The sequence below is a fragment of the Primulina eburnea genome, chromosome 5 (assembly GCF_022965805.1).
Source record: "Primulina eburnea isolate SZY01 chromosome 5, ASM2296580v1, whole genome shotgun sequence".
NCBI classification, from domain to species: domain Eukaryota; kingdom Viridiplantae; phylum Streptophyta; class Magnoliopsida; order Lamiales; family Gesneriaceae; genus Primulina; species Primulina eburnea.
In genome coordinates, this window is record NC_133105.1 from 11,181,370 (window position 1) to 11,202,714 (window position 21,345).

Here is a 21,345-nt window from a genome sequence, read left to right on the forward strand (position 1 = left end):
ACGATCAGTTAAGACTGATCAATTACACATCAATCAGTTAATCCCATCGGCTATGAAGAGTCAAATGATAAATCAGCTTGACACGTCATCAATTATGAGCGAAGCCAACAACTGACAGTTTGTACAAAAGTAGTCTGCAACTTATAGCAGGAACGCCGCATTTCAAAAAAGCTGTAGTGTACAATTTTCAGAAGAATGTTGACGAGTCAAACGGATATAAAGATTCAAACGCATTCATTGTTACCGTTGGAGAAAAAAGCCTATAGATAGCCGAGAAGATCAGCTGAGAAAACAGTTAGAAGCGCGCACATTCATTCTTGAGTTACACAGTCAGTTACGAAGTTGCCAAGTTAGCAAGAACTCATCGCATATTTATTCTAAGTTAACCTTCGAGTTAAAGCTCTAAAAAGCTCACGTTTATCATACATATCCATAGATTTCAGGCTGTATTTGAGCTTAAGAACAAACATTCATTGTTGTAATATTCGATCTTTTATAGATCAGTTGTGCTTAGAAATTATATCAGTTGAGTACCGATAAAATTGTATCGATACTAATAGTTTCAGTTTTGGCAGTTTCAAATCCAAACTGAAGTGGATTTGTACAAATTGTTGTATAGATCAAAGCCTTTTAGTAAACATCATATCCCGATATAGAAGGGGTGACGTAGGAGTATTTGAAGTCTCCGAACATCTACAAATCTTGTGTTCTTTATTCTCGGTTTTATTCTATCTGTCATTCAGTTTATTTCTGCACTTTTCATTAGTTAACTGATTGACATTGACAACAAGATTCGTGAATTCAGTTTATCACTAAACCGATTCATCCTTTGAAAAGTTGTAAAAATTGTCAAGTGTTTATTCAACTCTCCCTTCTAAATACTTTATCACACCCAACCGATCCTAACATAGTGTGTAAGACCAACTGAAGTGGATTATTACAATCTGTTATAATATATCAAAGTCTTTTAGTGAAATCATATCCTCGTGATAGAAATGGTGACGTAAGAGCATTTGAAGTCTCCGAATATAAAAAAAAATTCCCGTGTTCATTTCACTTATCAATTCTATCAATTTAAAGTATTCAATCTATATTTCAGTCTTATTCTGTACTTGTTTGATTTGACCGATTTATATCGACACACAAAATTCTTGGATCAGTTCCTCATAAAACTGATTAATATTTATAAAAAGAATTTTTATAAACTGATGTGTTTAGTATTCAGCCCCCTCTTCTAAACACCTTACTCATCCTAACGGATCCTAACACATATCTTTTATAATTATAATATTGTCATCTCAAGTATAATGACGAGTATTTGGTTGTTTTGTTATCGATCGAACTGAATTGAAGAAAACAAAATTAATCAAAATTTGTGTTGGACAAATCGAACCGACATTTTTTTGTCAAACTGAAATAAAAATCGGTTAATTCGCCGGTAACCAAATTAATTGAATTTTTAGAAAACAAATAAAAATAAAGTTTTAATTAAAATTTTTAATATAACAGTTGAATTTTATTGATTAAAAAACAAACTATTTTTACTTCCATTTATGTGACCTAATAAAATTTCACACTTTGTGATATTTCAATCGTATGACCAATAAATCCAATAACAGATTTAAAAAATCAATGAAGTTATATATACGTTTTATTCAATTTAATCAAAATTTTATAGTAAACAACGATTAAATAAACCGAACTTTCGAATAAACTAAACCAAATTTATATTATTTTTAGTTCGATTGATTAAATAAGTTTAATGTAACTTTTGCCGAATCTTACAGTGCAACTGAACCCATGAAGTCTCGCAATTCATTGGCAAATATCGAGGTAATTAATTTCTGAAGCCAAAAACAAAAACACGTTACTGCAGATTCTAATTTTACCTTTTCTTATGCTAAAAACGTGTTGTCCTCGACATTTTTTTTCCTATTAAATTATTTTTTGAAAACCCTAACCCCCATTTGCCCCCGATGAGCAGGTTCCACATTTCAATCAATCACCCGTAGACCGTAACGGAGGATTGCTAAGGAATATCGTGCATTGCTGCTGGGGTTAGTTTTCTCAATCTTCCATTTTCTCAAACCAATTCATACCTCGTTTCCCTCTTTCTCCACTTTCCTTTTTGTCTTCCGATAACCATATTAGTTGAACATGCTTTTTTTGTTTTGTTTTGTTTTGTTTTTATGCTATTGTGAGTATCTAGTTTCGATTATTCTGAGTCAAGAAATGGATTGTCGTTTATATAGCTGAGGAAGATGGGTCATTGACATGTGTGTTTGCTTTAATTTGTTTTTAAGTGGGCAGTGTGAGTTGATTTCAGACACGTTGTTAAGTTGATTTCAGACACGTTGTTATGATTCTGGTACTATGAAGCATTTTGTAAAGTAAGCGGTTGAGCAGGAGCAAGATAGAGGAGGGTGGAGCATTAATGAAAATATATATTCCATATTTGGTATCTAATTTTCCTAATAGAAAATATGAAGCCCGTGGTCTTGTATACTGTCATCATGTCATCGAAATTCTGGGTCTGTAAATTGAAATGTTAATATACGAGTATAGCTCGTAGTTTCTTTACTATTCTGGGAGTGTTTTATTTTTTGTGAATAGTTCTAACTTCTAAGGCTAATATTTCTCGAGAATTTTCTTATAGATCATTGATTCTTTGTGTCTAGGAGAAAGAGTTAATTTCGTGGCGAAACACTGTTTACTTCACTAATCAATGGAAAGTAAATAAAGAGATGAAAGAAACACCCACCTTGGTGTAGTTTTGAAAGTCAAATAGACTCCAGTTCATTGTTATATTTTCTACAATTTAGCATGGATTCATGCTTGAGAGGATAAGTTTTTTTATCAATATGCTGCAGATTTCAGAGTTCAGACTATGGTAATCAAAATGAAGTCGTGAACTGAACTGAATACCACATTGAAAACATTGTTTTGATTCATAGTTTTGGGGGACTTTTTTGCCCACTAGACTTGTTGCTTGTTGCAAAAGTGTCTGACTTCTTAGATGATAGGTTGGAATGGAACAAGATGACTTGCTACCCATGTTTATATGAAATTATAAAATGCTTCATGCATGAACTAATGCTTTGGTAGTGATTACTGTATACTTAATAATTTCTTTCAAGAATGTTTAACAATTTCTTTGCATCACTGATGGGTAATTCTAAGATGGGACTTTTGATATTTTGAGGTCTCGTGTACATAGGCATCACTTGTGTGCTAATGTGATCGAAATTATTCGTTGCGCCTGAGTATAGTAATTGAAGCTACTGTTTTATCTGGTATTTTGAATAGTTTTATCCTTTAGACTTGTGTTTTGCAGCATACTTGGATAAAAGACCTGCTAACATGGATATGAAACACTTACATTTGAACTGTAGTTCATTTGTTGACATTCTCTTTCTTGGGAAAAAAGTACTTCCTCTCTCTTGTGGGTCTAATATAAAGATATCTTGATCTTTTTTTGGCTGTGGATAATTTTTCAGAAGTTTCAATTGCGATATGTTGGAACTCTTCAGACGTAAAATTTGGAATCTAGGAAGCTAAAACACAGCATCATGACATTATCTCGCCAACACAAAGAGAAGCTTAGAAATAATAAAGTGTCCCAAGATGATTGCATGGAGGGAACCTCAGCGCGGACAAGACCTATCAGTTATGATGATATTATGCTTAGAAGGAAAACCAGGGAAGATGCAGCTAAGCAAGTTGCGGATGTCTCGACACATCTTGAATCATCAAAGGACTACATTGAAAAATTTCTTTATTCGCCAGAATCCCGTGGGCAACTAGCTGAGGATTTTATCACTACAGATACAAAGTATACATCAGATGATTCTCTGAAGCTAAGTTCTTGTAAAAAAGGGGATTCTGTTGCTTCAAACAGGGATGAAAAACTAGTTGAGGATAAAGATATAGTAGTTCGAGATACTAAAATCAAGTTAAAGAGTATAATAAGCAGCAATAGAACCTCAGAAGGAAAAAGTGAAGCACATACTCACCAAAACAGAAAAAAGGATGGCATATCAACCTATGATAATGATGATGGATCTTATCATCGAGTCAACTTTGTTAGAAAGGAGTTACCTTCTGAAAGAAGTTCAGAGAAATCCAAATTAAATAGAAAAGCACTTGATAATGTGGACGGACAGGTTTACAGAAACAGGAAAACTGATAAGTTTACGACCCGTGACCCTGAGAAGGAGTCTAAGAAAAGAAATGGTAGAGATATAATCCATACTGATGGAAGAAGAGACAAATCTGAAAAAGAAACCAAACACAAACGTCATGATGAAGAAGATAAAACTAGAGGTAGGACTGCTGGTAAAAAACACAATTCAGAAACAAAAGGAGTAGAATTAATGGATGCCCATCATGAAAAATCCAAGGTAAGGAGGAATCAATCTCAGAGCAGAGAACGTGACAAGCACAGAGGTAAAAGGTCTCCTTCACATTCTCCAAAGGAACATAAACACTCGTCTAAATATAAGAAGCACCGTGGAGAATCACCCTCACATTTTCCGAAGGACAGGCCAGAAAGAGATCATTCTGTTGTTGTCAATAAGAGGATATCCGGAAATGGATCTAGTAGTCACAAAAGACATACAGTTTCTTCTAGTGGTCTAGGTGGTTACTCGCCTAGAAAGAGAAAAACCAATGCTGCTGCCAAAACTCCTTCCCCATCTCGCCGTTCTCCAGAAAAGAAGTTTGCTGGGTGGGATTTACCACCTGATGGAAAAGGTAGCATTGTTGCCAGTTCAACTTTTTCCTTGCATGCTTCAGATCAGAATTCAACATTGAACATAAATGAGTTTCCCCGTGGTATTCCGGTGATCCCAGCAATAGTAAAACCCATTGGTATTTCTCATCTGACCTTATCGTCACAGATGCATGCTGTTGACTCTATTCAGCTAACTCAAGCGACACGACCTATGAGGAGGCTTTACATAGAAAATTTGCCAGCTTCAGCCACTGAGAAAGATCTAATGGAATGTTTTAACAATTTATTTCTGTCATCTGGTTTTAGCTATGTTCAAGGAACTCAGCCCTGTATCAGCTGTATAGTATGTTCAACCCTTCCTTGTTTTACTTCACTCGCATTCTTATGCATGTTTTAGAGAATGATTTAGTATTTTCTGATCACTGCAGATACACAAGGAGAAAAGCCAAGCCCTTTTGGAATTTTTGACCCCAGAGGATGCTTCTGTTGCTCTATCTTTTGGTGGAAAATCTTTTTTTGGATGCAATCTTAGACTCAGGCGCCCCCGGGACTACACTGAAGTAACAGTACGAGTATTTACATGCTATACTTTCTTAAGACTTTCTTTTTATTGTTGCGAAGTGAAATCTTATGTTTTGTGGAATGGAATATTTTGTTATGCATTCACAATTTAAAGTTTCATCCCTTGTTTTCTAAAACAAGATAAATTTGTTAGAATGTGAAATTAATTGAGTTTTGCATCTTTCGTTTATGGTGTTACACTAAGAAGTCTTTGTTTCCCCTTTTCTATGAAGCTTCTATCATGCTTACTGTACAATTAAAGTTCACTTGAAAGTCATTCAACCAGGCACAATCTTAGTGTCATTCTTGTTACCTGCTACTGGGTTTTTGTTCCAGTGTTTCTGATAGCGTGTACATGTTTGACTGTGTTATTGAATTTTATCTTTGTATTCTTGAATGCCGGTCTACTTAGGGTGAACCATTTGTGGAAATTTTTTTTTACTAAATTGGGGAAAGACATTGACTATCACCATAAAAAAATGTGAAAGGAAATTGTCCTAAAAGAAAAAACTGTCAAAGGAAAAGATGTAGTTTAAGTTTACTCTTCTCTCGAGGTCGAACCATCGACATAAACTCTTTATTTTTCAATTATCATTTATTCCGTTAGGATGGATCAGACATCCTCTTATTTGATTTTTATTTTGACAAAAAGGTGGTGAACATTCATGATATTGATTCATTTTATAGGTTCGAGAACTGGTGGATGTGAAATTTTTATGAGACGATAGATATTCATGACTTTGGTGCATTATAGTTAATTCCATTTGCATTCCAAAGGTAGCTTTTTTCTGGGCCTCTGGCTGGCTGGGTTTTTAGCTGCTTTTGACTTTTCATAAAGTTTGTAACAATTCCTCGGGTTAATTCGCGCCAATAATCTTTAGTTGCTGCAGATATTTCACCGCGGAGGACTCTGGAAAAAATTGTTAATATTACTGAAAATTAGATTTATTGATTTTCTTTTTTGTATTATTAGCTTGATATAGCTGTCATGAAACTTGCAATTGGAATTTTGGTAGCTGTTTATTAATTCTATTTAGGTATTAATATTATTCTGTGGCTAACTTTGTCATTTTCGGTTTTTCTTTTATAGCCTATAGACTTTCTGTGCAGTCTGCACGAGGTCTAAAGTAGATGACTAACTATAATTTCTGGTGATTTCAAGCTTGTTGAGAATCATGCCATAATTACTATCAAGATCTTGGTGGGATAGAACTAGACTGACTGTGTGTGGGTCAATGCTTCACATTCGCCTTTTTATTTTACCTATTTTCAGGTACTCGGAAACTTGACTAGTTTTCTGAGCTTTTAATCCATGTACGAGATCCTTTATTGGAAAATAATTTTGTGATGTATGAACAAGGTTGTAAATGGCAGGGGGCGGGGCGGGGCGGGGCGGTCGGTGACTACCTACCGCCTCGGCTGCCCAGGTGGTGCTTAGGCGGTTGAATTTTTTTAAATAATTTTTTTTATAGTTAATCATATATAATCATGCAATATAATCAAAAATAGCCATCATTTTTTTTATGTAAGATGTATAATTAAATAATTTTTAAGCACAAAAAGTTTCATACAATATAATATTATCTATATAATGTGCAAATAAATATATAAATGCAAAGTAACAAGATAATTAATAAAGATTCATCTCATATTAATGATATTATACTAACAAAGTAATATAATTATTTTTACCAAATAACTAAGTTTAAATTTCAAAGATTCAATCTATTATCCATCATTATAACAAGTACTAGAATAAACATAACTAATCTTCCAAATCATCTAGATATGCACCATCTACTACATCTACATATGACATAACTAATCTTCCAAATCATCTACATATGCATCATCTACTATATCTAAATATGCGGGCGGCGGGCGACAGACAGTGTGTGGGTGGGCTTAGTGATTGAGACTTGAGAGTGAAAACCAAAAGTTAAAAAAAAAGTTGGGTGTGCTAGGGTTTTGAGATTTAAACTTAGTTGGCTTTGACTAGGTTTTTGAAATTGTTGACTACAACTTAAAAATCTTGACTGCCTGCCTCGCCCGCCTCGCCCGCCTGCTCACCGCCTCGACCCCCCTCCCCAACGCCGTATAGCTTTGGCCGCCTAAAACACCCGCCTCAAGCGTAGGCGGTGCAGTCAAGGGCCGTCGCCTAGGCGGTCGTCTCGACCGTCATTTAGAACACCGTGTATGAATTTATGATTCATCAGTCAAAAACAAGATTTTATACTTTTGCTGAATTTTGTAAATCGAAGAAGGCATATATAATTGCTCTTTTCTGAGTGTTTGAGGTGCTACAGGGGGGTAATTTTACCGAATACCGGTATATCCTTGAAATTTGGAGTTTGGAGCCTTTTAGCCTATTATTTCGAATTAGATTCCATTTTTGGTAAATGTTGAGGTGAAATTTATGAGTTTAACCATTATAAACAAATGCTGATCACTCTTATAACTATCAAACCATTTTTCTTTCTTGCTTACCATCAAAATTGTGTCTTAATTTTCTAGTGTTATATTGTATTTTACTTGCTAATTGCTATGTTCCATTGATTTTGTTCTCTGCATTATTTTCAGTTTTCTGAGGTGGTATATTGTGGTTATTATTCATGTAGCAGGTTTTCAGACAGTTGCTATTTTCATGCAGACTGGTCCTGCCAAATCATTGGTTGCTGTCGATTCAGTTAGGAATGTTGTAGTAGATTCACCCCACAAGGTGCGTGATTGAAGCATCATAATTCGTTACTCAATTTAGTGTGTGCTTATGCTTTTGTACTGGTATGATATACCCTCCACTTCAATTACATGAGCCAATTTTCAATTGAAGTGTATTTAATATACTCTAGGCTTAGGCTTAATTAGCTATCCTTCCATCTGTATAACTTCAAGGTAGAATTCAGTTAGATGATATCCCCATCTTGTTTGTCACCTAGCTGCATTCTGCAAGAGGGGATAAAGATTTGCTTTGTTCCTGTGTCAGCTTTTAAAAGTGGTGATCAATGTTAGATGAAGGAACCTGGTCTCGCATGAATAATAATTTACTGGGAAAGAAGAGTCTTGGCAATTGCATTCAAGATCTCATAGTGTCGTGATAAGTAGTTTCTGAGAAGGGCCTGTTGTAGTACTTGCATTGTCAATAAGCTTCTGAGGACCTATTATAAAGATGCATAACTTTATTACATTAATGCTAAATGGCTTGGGGGGGGGGGGGGGGATGGGATCCTGACTGCATGAAGTAGGCCAACTGCAGAGGTTAAATCATAACCGACACTACTGCTCGACACCTTATAAAAACGAGAGAATGCCATATAACTTGTATAATGTAGAATAAGACCTCAGTCAATTTGTTTGGTGGTGATTGCATGTCATAATATATTTTTTTACAAAAAATTGATAGTTAAAAATATACGTTTGGAATTAGGATATAATATAATATAAAAAAGGATATAATATGGAAAAGGATATTTTTGGGAAGTGGTAAAAAAGCTGAATCAAAAGTAATAATTATGTGGAGAGGTTGAAAAATAGTTGATATGTTTTGGAGAGAATGAAAATGAACTACATTAATTTTTATTTTGTTTCATAGAAATGGTTTCAGGAAAACAAAAACAAACTATTAATTTCTAAAATCTAATTCCACGCTATATCCCCTTGATGAGAAGAGAAAGAAACTTTTGATAAGAAACTGTGACATGGTTAACTAACTGGTTTCCTATCTGCTTTACCTGCGGATAGTAACTTTCTCCATTTACGTTCTGACAAAATCTTGCTCGAGTTTTCAGATCTTTATTGGTGGAATTTCGAAAGTTGTCTCTTCTGAAATGGTGAGTTAACACGAAACTATGTTCTTTACATGAGGTGTTTTTTTATCTTTTCATATTTTGATATATGACCATTCGATTGACTTTTGAACTCGCTCATCAGCTTTTGGAGATTGCTAGAGTCTTTGGACCTCTGAAGGCATACCACTTTGAATTTATTGATGATAGTGAGGAAACATGTGCATTTCTTGAAGTATGTTTCCTAATTGTTTGCTTTCTAAAGCATTGACGCTAACTTTAATTAACTCCATCAGACACTAACCATTTATCACCTCAGTATGTTGACCATTCAGTTACCTCGAAGGCCTGTGCTGCTCTCAATGGTATAAGGTTGGGTGGACGAGTTGTGACTGCTGTAGTTGCTACTCCAGATGCAGCTTTGTTGGTAAGATATCTTTTTATCTGTTTACTCTTTGAGCTAATCATTTTTTTATGTTGCATGAAGGGAGGGAGTTCTTTCGATTGCCTAACCAGATAGTTCATTTTAGGAAAATGTTGGAAAACTTCCATTTTATGGGATCCCTGAACTTGCAATTCCCCTTCTTGCGAAGCCCACATCTGTTCTAAAGTTGCAAAATGTGGTGAGTGCTTTGTCGCATAAATGTGTTTTTTATTTCATTTCTGTCTTATTCTGCTGTAATTTGAAATAAGGTCTTTTTAGATTAATCAACCTATCTTGGCAATTTGCAGTTGGATCCTGAAGGGCTCTTGTCTTTGTCTGATACCGGACTGGAAGAAATTATGGAAGATATAAAGCTAGAGTGTTCAAGGTTTCCATAAATAGATATATCTCTTTATGATTTCTTGCTGGTCTGTACTTAAATAATTTTCTTATCTTTTCATCAATTAGGTTTGGTGCGGTAATATCTATTAATGTTGTCAAGCCCACGAATTCTTCTGGCATGATGGAAGCGTATGAGGTACAAAAAGAAAATGCTTCAACTGATGGATGCGGCTTAAAGTTTGACAGTATGAACTACACTACGGAACAGTTAAATGGAAGTACTTATGAGTTGGAAGAAGATAGATTAGAACCTCGAGAAATTCCAAGTGAATTTGAGAATAATAATCGAACTATGGAAGATAGCAAAGGGGTTGATGAATCAGTTGAACCTGAGGATATCAATAGGTTCACAGTCATTGGTGATGGGTTTTATGAAGAAATCGTTGCTGAAAAATCTGTAAAAAATGAAACTTGTGAACCATCTTCAGCAGACGGAAATGCTTCTGTCAAAGACCCACCTTGCCAAGAAAACTTTGGTGGTTGCAATGTACAATCGACCAACAAACAAAATGATTCTGAAGTTGAGTTTGATCATAGTGATAAAAGTGCCAATACTATTCCAATGACAAACACGGAAAAGCCATTCGTGAAGGATGAGCTGATTTCCGAAGAAGATGATGCAAAAATCGTGAATCTTGTTGAATTGGACAGTAATGCAAGGAAAGACGCCAATGCTCCTCAGAATGGCTGTAACAAGGATATTTTATGTGATCTTGAGGACTTGTTCGAGCCTGGCTCTGTTCTCGTTGAATATAAAAGAGCAGAAGCTGCTTGTACTGCCGCACATTGTTTACATGGCCGATTATTTGATGGTCATGTCGTAGCAGTGTCCTATGTTGATCATGATCTGTACCAAAGGAGGTTTGGCAGGTAAAAGAGCATTATTTCGAAAGTGGGCATCACGAATTTTGACTGTGCAGAGAGCCAAACCCTTCAATGTGGTTTGCATCTTTAGTTTGTGTCTAGTTTTTGGATCAGAGTGAAGCTTCTCTACATTTGGTTTGTGTCAGTTCAGGAAGCCCCTAGTTTTTCTTCATTTTCCTGTTTTACAGATTCTATCGATGTACATGTAAATGTTTTGCATGTCATTTAAATTCATCAAAGAAATGACCTGGACTAGGACAGATCACTGGGTAACGAAATTGTACGTATAAATTTTCTAATCGAACAGTTTTGCTGCTCCAACAACTAAATGTTTTTGGCCCTTCTTAATGTCCGTGCATTTTAATTTTTATGGTGTTGGTTTTTGGGCGACATTTTTCTTCTTGTCCCAATCTTTTGGTTGAGTAGGTCTTATATGATACCGTCTCACGGATCATAATCTGTGAGACGGATCAATCTTACTCATATCCACAATAAAAAGTAATACTCTTAACATAAAAAGTAATACTCTTAGCATAAAAAGTAATACTTTTGCATAGGTGACCCAAATAAGAGATCCGTCTCACATATACGATCCGTGAGATCGTCTCACACAAGTTTTCGCCTTTTTGGTTAAGATTAGGTGGCATATTTGTTATATAGATTGATCTTATTATCCTTGCATGTTCTTTCCTAATTTTGTGAAGATAATCTATCATTTTAAATTTTACCATCTTCCCTATTTTATTTCATCTATTGACAAAACATTACATCTCATGTAAACTATAAAATACGAATTTCATATATAATAAATGCATAAAATAGTGATAACTAATTTTCAAATTAGTAATTTTTTTTAAATCATATATCATCTTCGAATATTATCAAATTTACATAATATGAAAGGTTTTATTTTAACAAATCTTAAAGATGTTATGTCACTAGATAATAGATATTATAAATTATAATTACGAACTACTATTATTATTTCTCAATGGTATTATATTATATTCAAAAAATTTAATACTATATTATTTAGAATCATGATATTTTATTTTTTTATTAAATATGTTACGATTTTGTGATATTGGATTCAGTATATATATATATATATATATATATTAAATAATTTACATAGTTGTGTATATATTGCTTGAGTTGATTGCCAATTAAATCAGTTGAATTTATTTGAAATAAATAGCATCAAGTTAATATTATCATTAAATCAAAATATTCTGATTTTCTTTTTAAAATAAAATATCTTATCAATACGGGAATAAAAAGTACTTTCTTCTAGAACTTTATCTAATTTATTCTTCTTATTTTTTAAAAAATTAACGGATTGAAACAAAATAAAAAATATTTTTGCACACTGAAAATCAAGATATGAAATAACTAAACTTATTACAATATTAAAAATTTAATATAGTAAGTCTATTAATTAATACTTGATGACTAATTTCATTAAATTATATACACTTTCGATAGAGCTCGAGATATAAATATAAGCAAATTAAAATTTTACACTTATAATATTTAATTACATGTACTATTACCATATTAAAATTTTAAATATAATAAGTCTAATAATTACAGTTAATATGGAAAAGTATATGTTTGGACTTTTGGAAGGATCAATCAAAATTTTGTATATAAAGAAATTTATATGTAAGGGTATTTTTGTTGAATAATAATGGAATAAAAACGTCAAATGTAGTGTAATTAATATTTTTGGTGTGTAAATATCACTCTCCATTTTTTATTTACCTTACATATAACAATTACTCTTTAACTATGGAAATTTGCAAAATAACTACATATTAACACAACCAAAATAAAATTACTCAATAAACATTTTAATTAATTACAAATAATATTATTATATAGTAAGGATTTTTTTAAAAAAATAACTCCTGAAAATTATAAAATAAGCGGTAATTTATTTATATATATATACCAAAATACGTATATCTGTTTTTGTCCCATCATGGATAAATTCACCAAAATTGTTTCTATCAAAATTACACCTCACTATTTTTTATGATTATATTTTGATTTTCATTTAAATATAAATTAAATTAATTATAAAAAATATTATAAAAGTACATGACTCGTACATCTACTAGTATATATAATATGTGTGTGAATAATTTTTTGGGGTATTAGTGAGAAACAGTTAAAGATGAAGGGTCTTGAATAAAATTTGCTTAATCATTATCCCCACGATTCCCTTCCGCTAGCCTCTCACTGATCTTTCTGAAATTTCTCTGGTAACAGAAAACGAAAAACATTGCTGTAATGGCAACAATCACAGCTGCAATCGGACCACTGATGATGGGTTTTCCAGCAGCGAAGTCCCACAGTTTCAACAGTCTTTCGATGTATGTTTCGAGAACCACTTCAGGTCTTAATTTCACTGCATCCCAGCTGAGTGGTACCAAGATTTCAGCAACCCATTTTCAACTCCCCGCTCCTATTCCCGTTGGTGTTCTACCCAAGCCTTCTCTTATGCCTATTGCACGTAAATTTCTTCCCTTATTTCTGTGTTTGTGGGTTTTCTTTGTGTGTATCGGTATGAGAATGTTATGCACTTAATTTGACTTGGTACGAGGGGCGGAGATGGGATTTATGGGGTTGGTGTGAGGGGTTTTGGGGTGATGAATTGGAGTTGGAGGGTCGAGTTTGAATTTTTTAAGAAAATATGAGTGATCGCGCAATGGGTCTACCCCTTGGTACCATTAACTCGATATTCTGTCATTTTAGTTTTGCCTCTCAAGTTAGGCATGATTCTCAAATCTAAACATTGGTGTTCTTTCTGACTTTTTGTTTGGGAGCAATAATTGTAACTAGGAGAGTGGCTGTAGGTTGGCTATAATTGTTATGCTATAAACGCAGTTCTTTTCGATCAAGAATCAATAGGAATTCTATGGAACTCAGACACAATTGACACACCAGAAATTGATTATTGAAAGCTATTCAAGAACAAATATTTTATAGTGGTTCAGCAAGATGCCTACATCCACTTTCGAAACCAGGAGCAAGTGATTCTTATTATCCCACCAAGATGAAAATGTACAGCCACGAGTTTTCTTTCTCACTCAAATAATATGAGAAAGAAGCTACTCTAAAGAATATACAACACAAGCCTTATATACATGACCCGATATTAATTAACCCACCAACTGCTACACTCTCCTACTTAGCCAAATAAGTAGTCTTAATAGTTAGTTATGCAGCTGTGCTGTCAAGACTTGAGTTGAACATGAGCCATTTCCTTGTGAGCCCGCGTTGGTGTATCGATCCTTCTTTCAACAAAAATAATTGTGCTAGGCGAGGGGGGATATTTGTCGCTTGAGTTTTAAGGTTTAGAAAAATTAAGTTGCAATGGTTCCCCCAGTTATATCTTTTTGTGGAGGGAATCAAATCTCAACAGAATGGCTATTATTGTCATTTCTACCACATTGTATGAGTGGGGGTAAGACATTTTGAAGTGGTACTTTAAAATTTCGGTATTGAAATTAGTTTCTATTCAATCATTATTGTCGTTAAATGGTCAGAACTGCGTATGATTATGTCATTTGTATTCCATCCGATTTTTTGTTGGAAAGCTGAATTCAAGCAGATTAGAATTCAAAAGTGCATTTTAAAATCGGATTTGATGTTATTCAGATATTAAGATGATGATATATTGCATATGTTTCATTTGTTGATAAATATTTCTGACCTGATAGATATGATTATATTTTCATCCAAACAAGAGTTGTTGATTGTACTCTAAACTAAAGATTTTAGCATGAGTTTTAGCATGTCGGCCTTGTGTCATGGATGTAGTCCTCGATGGCCTGACCATATACATCTTGTGTTTTGTTGCATTCTATGTAGCACGGACATTCAATTTTTTTTGTTTTTGAAGTATCGGATACGACACGGATACAGATACGACACACTTACATTTTTGACACGGTGAGGACATGGCATGGATACAGCGTGGATACTTTTGGGCAAAATTGCAAATATTTAAAAGTTTTAGGGGTTAATTGAAAAAGTTGAAATTTCTAAGGACTAATTGGAAAACTATGTTACATGAATACGGGTATAATATCGAATACGATACGGATACGACGACACGTCAGATTTTGAAAATATAAGATACGATAAGGCTATGATACAACCATCATTAATATATATATATATATATATATATATATATATATATATGTATTATATATATATATGTATTATATAAATTTAGTATTGAAAAGTAAAAATTATCTGTCATATTTCATCAATCACAATACACAAGTACAAAATATAAAACACTAAATCCATCTTAAGCAAGTAAAACGAAATCAAACATCCATATCGGTCTTACTACAAACAATGACTTCATCAGTAAATAAGATTGACTCCAACTCAGATTCATAAAGAGACAAATTGGCAATTTCAAGGATAACAACACCCCTCGTGTCCATGGAATCGAATGCATCCGCTCCAACGTCCCAGATCTTACTTTCTCCTTCACTATAATGTGGACTCCTCCTAGATAAAAGACGAAGATTGTAGTGAACATACACCAAATCTTCCGTTCTTTGTGGTGTTATTTTGTTTATCTTCAATGAGTTTATGAAATTGTAGGTGCTCCAATTTCTCTCACAACAAAAAGGAGAAGACTCCCCAAATAGCTTTAAAGCTAAACTTTGAAGAGTTGGTGTGGAAGCACCATGGATAACCCACCACTTAATTGGAGATATCAAACCTCGATCATGCATGACATCATTATCAGAAAAATCATCAACGGCTGCTGAAAAAACTCCTCATGGACACTTCTTCGTTCTGATGAACAGGAGTAATATCTTTCAATGCACTTTTTCCTTTCCCTTGAAACTTCGATGTCCCTATGAGGAGGAAGACGATTAGGAGATTATTGGAGCCACTCATTGCTATAATATCTATATAAAAAGATTGATAATTAAATATAAACTGATATGTATAATTTGCTAAAACTTAGCTAAATTGTTTTTGAGTTTCACCTCGGATTCGAAGAATGCGCCAAACAATTTAGAAGTGTGTTGCTTTTATTCCATCGCTGCACCATATAACTTTGAATCTCCAGTCCACTGTGAGGCCCTTTCGAGATAGCAAACCTAATCTTCTCTATCATTTCATCCCACCACTCATATACTAAATGAAGACAAAGGTTGATCTGTCTCGGCTTTCCTTAGCATCTCATAAATTGGACTTGTGAAATAAAGTATATAATCAATGTTTGATCATCTGATATCTTGTACTTTACTGTTCTAACCTTCACTGCATCATCCTCCTTGTACAGATCTCATCTTTCACTAATCACCATGTTTTCAAGACATTTCTTGATTTGCCTTAACCTTTTAAGCATAATGATCATGGAAGTAAATCGAGTCTCCTCAAGTGATAGCATCTTCAAGTTCGAGTTATGGTTGAACATCGATAATTTCATATTGTGTTTCATTATAAAATTCTTTATCACCGGAGCATTATTTGATACTTCTGCTATCCACTTGAACTCTTCAAAGGCTTCTTTGTTTTGTACGGAGTCAATCGGAGCACAAATATTGTTCAAAGCAAGATTCAAAGTATGCACAACACAAGATGTTCAAAATATGTGTGGGTACTTTGACTCAACAAGTAGCCCCAACGGCTTTGCAAACGAGAGTATTATCCGTGACCACTTGGACAATATTCTGATGTCCCACTTCGTTTATGGCATCAATAAGTAACTTAGAGATGAAACCTTTATCCGCCGCTGCCGCTGCCTACATAACAATTGTCTGAAATAAAATTGTAAGCCGCCTCCTTTATCAATAGAGCTTTTGCATTCTATCAGCATACATATGTATAGATGATGCAGTACACTCATACAACGTTATACCCATCCTATTTCATGGCTATTTTAAAGGTTTCATCTTTAAGTTTATAAATATAAAAACTGTTATTTACAAAGAAGACCGCTTATTAATATCATGGTCGTGTCTGAAAGTGGTCCTATGCTTCTAAAGACAATAAATTGTGAAGGTGAGTACAATGATAAAAATTTCATCTCTAAGTTGCTAATTGATGTCATAAACGAAGTGAGACATCAGAATGTTCACCAAGTGGTCACGGATAATGCTCCTGTTTGCAAAGCCGCTGGGTTACTTGTTGAGTCAAAGTACACACCATATTTTGGACACCTTATGTTGTGCACGCTTTGAATCTTGCTTTGAAGAATACTTGTGCTCTGATTGACTCCGTACAAACAAAGAAACCTTTGAAGAGTTCAAGTGGATAGCAGAAGTATCAAATAATGTTTTGATGATCAAGAATTTTATAATGAAACACAATATGAGATTATCGATGTTCAACCATAACTCGAACTTGAAGATGCTATCACTTGAGGAGACTGGATTTACTTCCACGATCATTATGCTTAAAAGGTTCGGGCAAATCAAGAAATGTCTGGTAAACATGGTGATTAGTGAAATATGTGATCTGTACAAGGAGTATGATGCAGTGAAGGCTAGAACAGTAAAGTACAAGATATCAGATGATCAAACATTGATTGTATACTTTCTTTAACAAGTCCAATTTATGAGATGCTAAGGAAATCCGACACAGATCAACCTTGTATGGCTTTTATTCCATCGATGCACCATAAAACTATATCAGTTCATATTTAATTATCAATCTTTTTATATAGATATTATAGCAATGAGTGGCTTCAAGAATCTTCCAATCGTATTACTCCTCGTAGGGAAATTGAAGTTTCAAAGGAAAAGAAAAAATGCATTGAAAGACATTACTCATGTTCATCAAAACGAAGAAGTGCCAATGAGGAGTCTCTATTGATGATTTTTCTGATAATGATACAATGTGTGATCGAGATTTGATGTCTCCAACTAAGTGGTGTGTTATCCATGATACTTCTACACCAACTCTTTAAAGTTTAGCTTTAAAGCTACTTGGGGAGTCTTCTTCTTCTTGTTGTGAGAGAAATTGGAGCACCAACAATTTCTACACTCATTGAAGAGAAACAAAATAACACCACAAAGAGCGGAATAATTGGTGTATGTTCAGTAAAATATTCGTCTTTATCTAGGAGGAGTCCACATTATAGTGAAGGAGAAAGTAAGATGTGGGACGTTGGAGTGGATGCATTCGATTCCATGGACTCAGAGGGTGTTGCTATCCTTCAAATTGCCAATTTGTCTCTTGATGGATCTGAATTGGAATCAATCTTATTTACTGATGAAGGCATTGTTGGTGATGAAACCGATATGGATGTTTGATTTCTTTTTACTTGCTTAAGATGGATTTAGTGTTTTATATTTTGGACTTAAGATATTGTGATTGATGAAATATGACATCTATTAATATAATTTTACTTTTCAATACTAAATTTATATAAATAATATTTATATATATTTTAATGACTGTCGTATTCTAGCGGTATCTTATATTTTCAAATTTGATGTGTCGTCGTATCTATATTGTATTCGATACGATACTCGTACCTGTATCCATGCAACATAGGTTGCATTGTATTTTCTTTAAATATTATTGATATTGAATTTAACAGCGAGAATACTTTACAATTGCTTGTTGCTGCCGCATTAAGTTTATTGGTGAAAATTTGATAAAACTGGTTTGATGTATTTTTTACTTGAACTGCACAAGGAATAAATCATGATGATTTATGATTATTTGATGGGCTTTGAGAAATTGTACAAGTGAGTGTGTTTCTCCTTTCAAGTATTTTGGTGTTAACGGGTGTGGTCGGATATCAGAATGAGTGCAAATTTGCTCCTTGAAGATGACAAGCAAATTATAGCATGACAGTAAAGAACCGAAGAATAGTTGCATTAAGTTATTTGGAAACGAATTAAGGAGTGTATTGGAGTTTGTCTCAACCACAACAGTTCACCAGTGCCGCTTTCCTCACATTTCTGGCCATGTTTAGGCGTACGGATCTCCACAAAGGATGCTGTAAAATGGGGGGAAATGTTGTTTATGATCGAAACTCAGAGCCGTTCTTATCACCTGGTAGATCCAAGAACGAGATATATTTCTGATACATCAGAAATTAAGCAAAATCATGTTCTCACACCTTTCTGTGATTTGAAACACAATACATATCATCTTATGGGACAGTGGTGTGTCTGATTCACCACCCCCCTATCCTTGTACCATCTCTCACGGGTGTATATTTTTCGTGTCTAATATTCACGTGATAAACTTAATATAATATTCTAATATATTAATGACATGTTTTGAGATTGCATTTATGTAGCTGTTATTGCTTTTTTTTTTCAACTTTCAGGAAGAATATGTCCGTTCACGGGGAAGAAATCAAACAGGGCGAACATAGTTTCTCATTCGAATCACAAGACGAAGAAGCTGCAATTTGTCAATCTACAATACAAGAGAATCTGGTGGGAGGCAGGGAAACGCTATGTGAAATTCCGATTGTCAACCAAAGCTATAAAAACCATAGAGAAGAATGGACTCGATGCAGTTGCTAAGAAGGCAGGGATTGATCTTAGGAAAAAGTAACGTCGACGGTGATGCATATTTTCCTGGAGGCGGTGACTGACCTTGTAGTCAGCCGGACGGCAGGAATGTTGTGTCGTGGGCAGGGTCGGAAATGGAGATCGTCGATTATTAGGAGTTTTTATGAGGTTTGAATCATTTATATATTGTGTAGCTTCTTTCTCCTCTGAAATGACTTCTATTGTTATGTTTTTCCTCTTAATCAAGAAAAGCTTGTGATACAATGAGTGTCCTAAAAGAGAGATTAAGCACATAGCGCAGGTAAAGAACTACGATTTGGTCAAAATAGGGAAATAGAAACAATAATTTCGATAATTAAATAATTTCAATAAGCTAAATTAAACTGTTACCAAGAATTAAATATTTTTTTACATTTAAGCTTCAATTAAAATTATTCAAAATTGTAACATTTGGTATTAATCATTTCGATTTGCGCTTGCAGTTTACAACATTGCATGTGGTCTTTTATGCACTTCCCATTTTCCTTGTTTATTGAGTTCAAATGTGACTTCCAATAACATTATGCGGGTAATACTCAATTTGATTCCTTAGGTAATTTGTAATTCAGTCTTCTTTAATTCTAGAGGCCGGAAGAGTCCCCTTTCGTTTTGACATTTGACCCATTTTAGTCCGAATTCTCGTTTTACCCTTTACTTTTTTCAAATAATTTTTCCCTAGTTCATAATGCTTCGGTATTTTAAACTAAAACTTTTACTTTTTGATGAAAACCACGTCGAGTTGTATCTGTCGAGTTTGTTACTCATAATTCTGTTTAATCACGCAGTCGCAACTAATTGTTCCTGTTGTAGATTGCTTCAACGGCAACTAGCACAACTTTGTTCGTTTCCTACTTCAAAACTCAGAGTAACATATTTAATTTTTGTATATACTTTAAAGAAGAGATGGACAAAATGCCTTTTATTCAGACATACTAAATATTTTTATATTAAAAATCTCATGTAGAGAAAGAGAGAACTTGTTTAACTACTTATTGTAGCTTGAAACAAAATACACAAAAACTCAAGTATAACAAATTTAATTCTGTAAAAAATTAAATAGAATTGTCGATGCTCTTAATTTCTTTTTGTCTTTGTATTTATAGAAGCCTCTTTCGCATTTGAAATTCAGATTTCATACTTGTGTATAGCTTTTTGTGTTATAGCTTGACAGTTTTTGCCGAAAACATCTTGTAGTGAGTGATCATGTTCTTGGACCGGCGGTCCCCAAGGAAAATCTTTTATTTTTGAGATCCCTTAAGAAAATGTTTTTTGTGTGGTCTCTCACCACTTGGACTTGTTACTGCAAGATGTTATTGGTCAATTCTTGGACAAAAACCCTTCTCGAATTCTGTCTGTTTCTACTTTGAGCATTTAAGGAAGATCACTATCGACATCTTCCATTGTGAGCCATATTACAGAATTTCTGAAAAATCTCTTTGGTCTCTGATAGCTTGTTGTTTCACGTCAGATTTCTGGGTTGTATATTATAGGATAATGAATTGCTCGAAGAACTTTTTTGTGAACAAGATGTTGCCCCTTACGAGTATACAGTTAATTAGAAGTTCTAGTGGTCCTTGAATGCTCTTTTGTTGCTCCCCTTCTCAGTTTGAAAGTTGTCTTTAAAGCTCCACTTGATCGACATTTATTATTGGTTTTGAGACATCATTTGTCATTCAAGATGGAACTCTTCCTGAGGTTTAAATTTCTAAGGTTTATTTATAATTTATACTGATGAATTTTTAGGGCGAGCTCAAGTCACTCATTTAACAAGTTTATTTGATTCAAGGCAAAAACTTGTATGAGACGATCTCACGGATCGTATTTTGTGAGAAAAATATCTTATTTGGGTCATCCATGAAAAAATATTACTTTTTATTGTGAATATCGGTAGGGTTGACCCGTCTCAGAGATAAATATTCGTGAGATCGTCTCACAAGAGACCTACTCTTGATTCAGAATCAATTTCACACATATATACACATACACAATATTTTGTTGTTTGTGAGCAACAATTATCTG

The 21,345-nt window shown here is 34.0% G+C and overlaps 2 protein-coding genes across 3 annotated transcripts; both read left to right on the forward strand.

Annotated features, from left to right (window-relative positions):
* The first annotated feature begins 1,917 nt into the window (after window positions 1–1,917).
* Window positions 1,918–11,095, forward strand: LOC140832993 (uncharacterized). 2 transcript variants are annotated; one of them, XM_073197348.1, is made up of 10 exons: window positions 1,918–2,057; window positions 3,498–5,075; window positions 5,161–5,304; window positions 7,944–8,012; window positions 9,079–9,120; window positions 9,221–9,310; window positions 9,395–9,502; window positions 9,606–9,698; window positions 9,808–9,887; window positions 9,968–11,095. In XM_073197348.1, exons 2-10 carry the CDS (start codon window positions 3,570–3,572, stop codon window positions 10,773–10,775), a joined length of 2,940 nt encoding a protein of 979 aa, XP_073053449.1. In that variant the 5' UTR covers window positions 1,918–2,057; window positions 3,498–3,569; the 3' UTR covers window positions 10,776–11,095. The 2 variants fall into 2 exon arrangements, with proteins under 2 accessions (XP_073053449.1, XP_073053450.1); XM_073197349.1 differs by having other exon boundaries at window positions 5,161–5,298.
* A 1,886-nt stretch (window positions 11,096–12,981) lies between these two features.
* On the forward strand, window positions 12,982–19,551 carry LOC140832994 (large ribosomal subunit protein bL28c). Its single transcript, XM_073197350.1, has 2 exons — window positions 12,982–13,283; window positions 19,098–19,551. The coding sequence occupies exons 1-2, from the start codon at window positions 13,061–13,063 to the stop codon at window positions 19,328–19,330; spliced, it is 456 nt and encodes a 151-aa protein (XP_073053451.1). The 5' UTR covers window positions 12,982–13,060; the 3' UTR covers window positions 19,331–19,551.
* The last annotated feature ends 1,794 nt before the right edge of the window (window positions 19,552–21,345 follow it).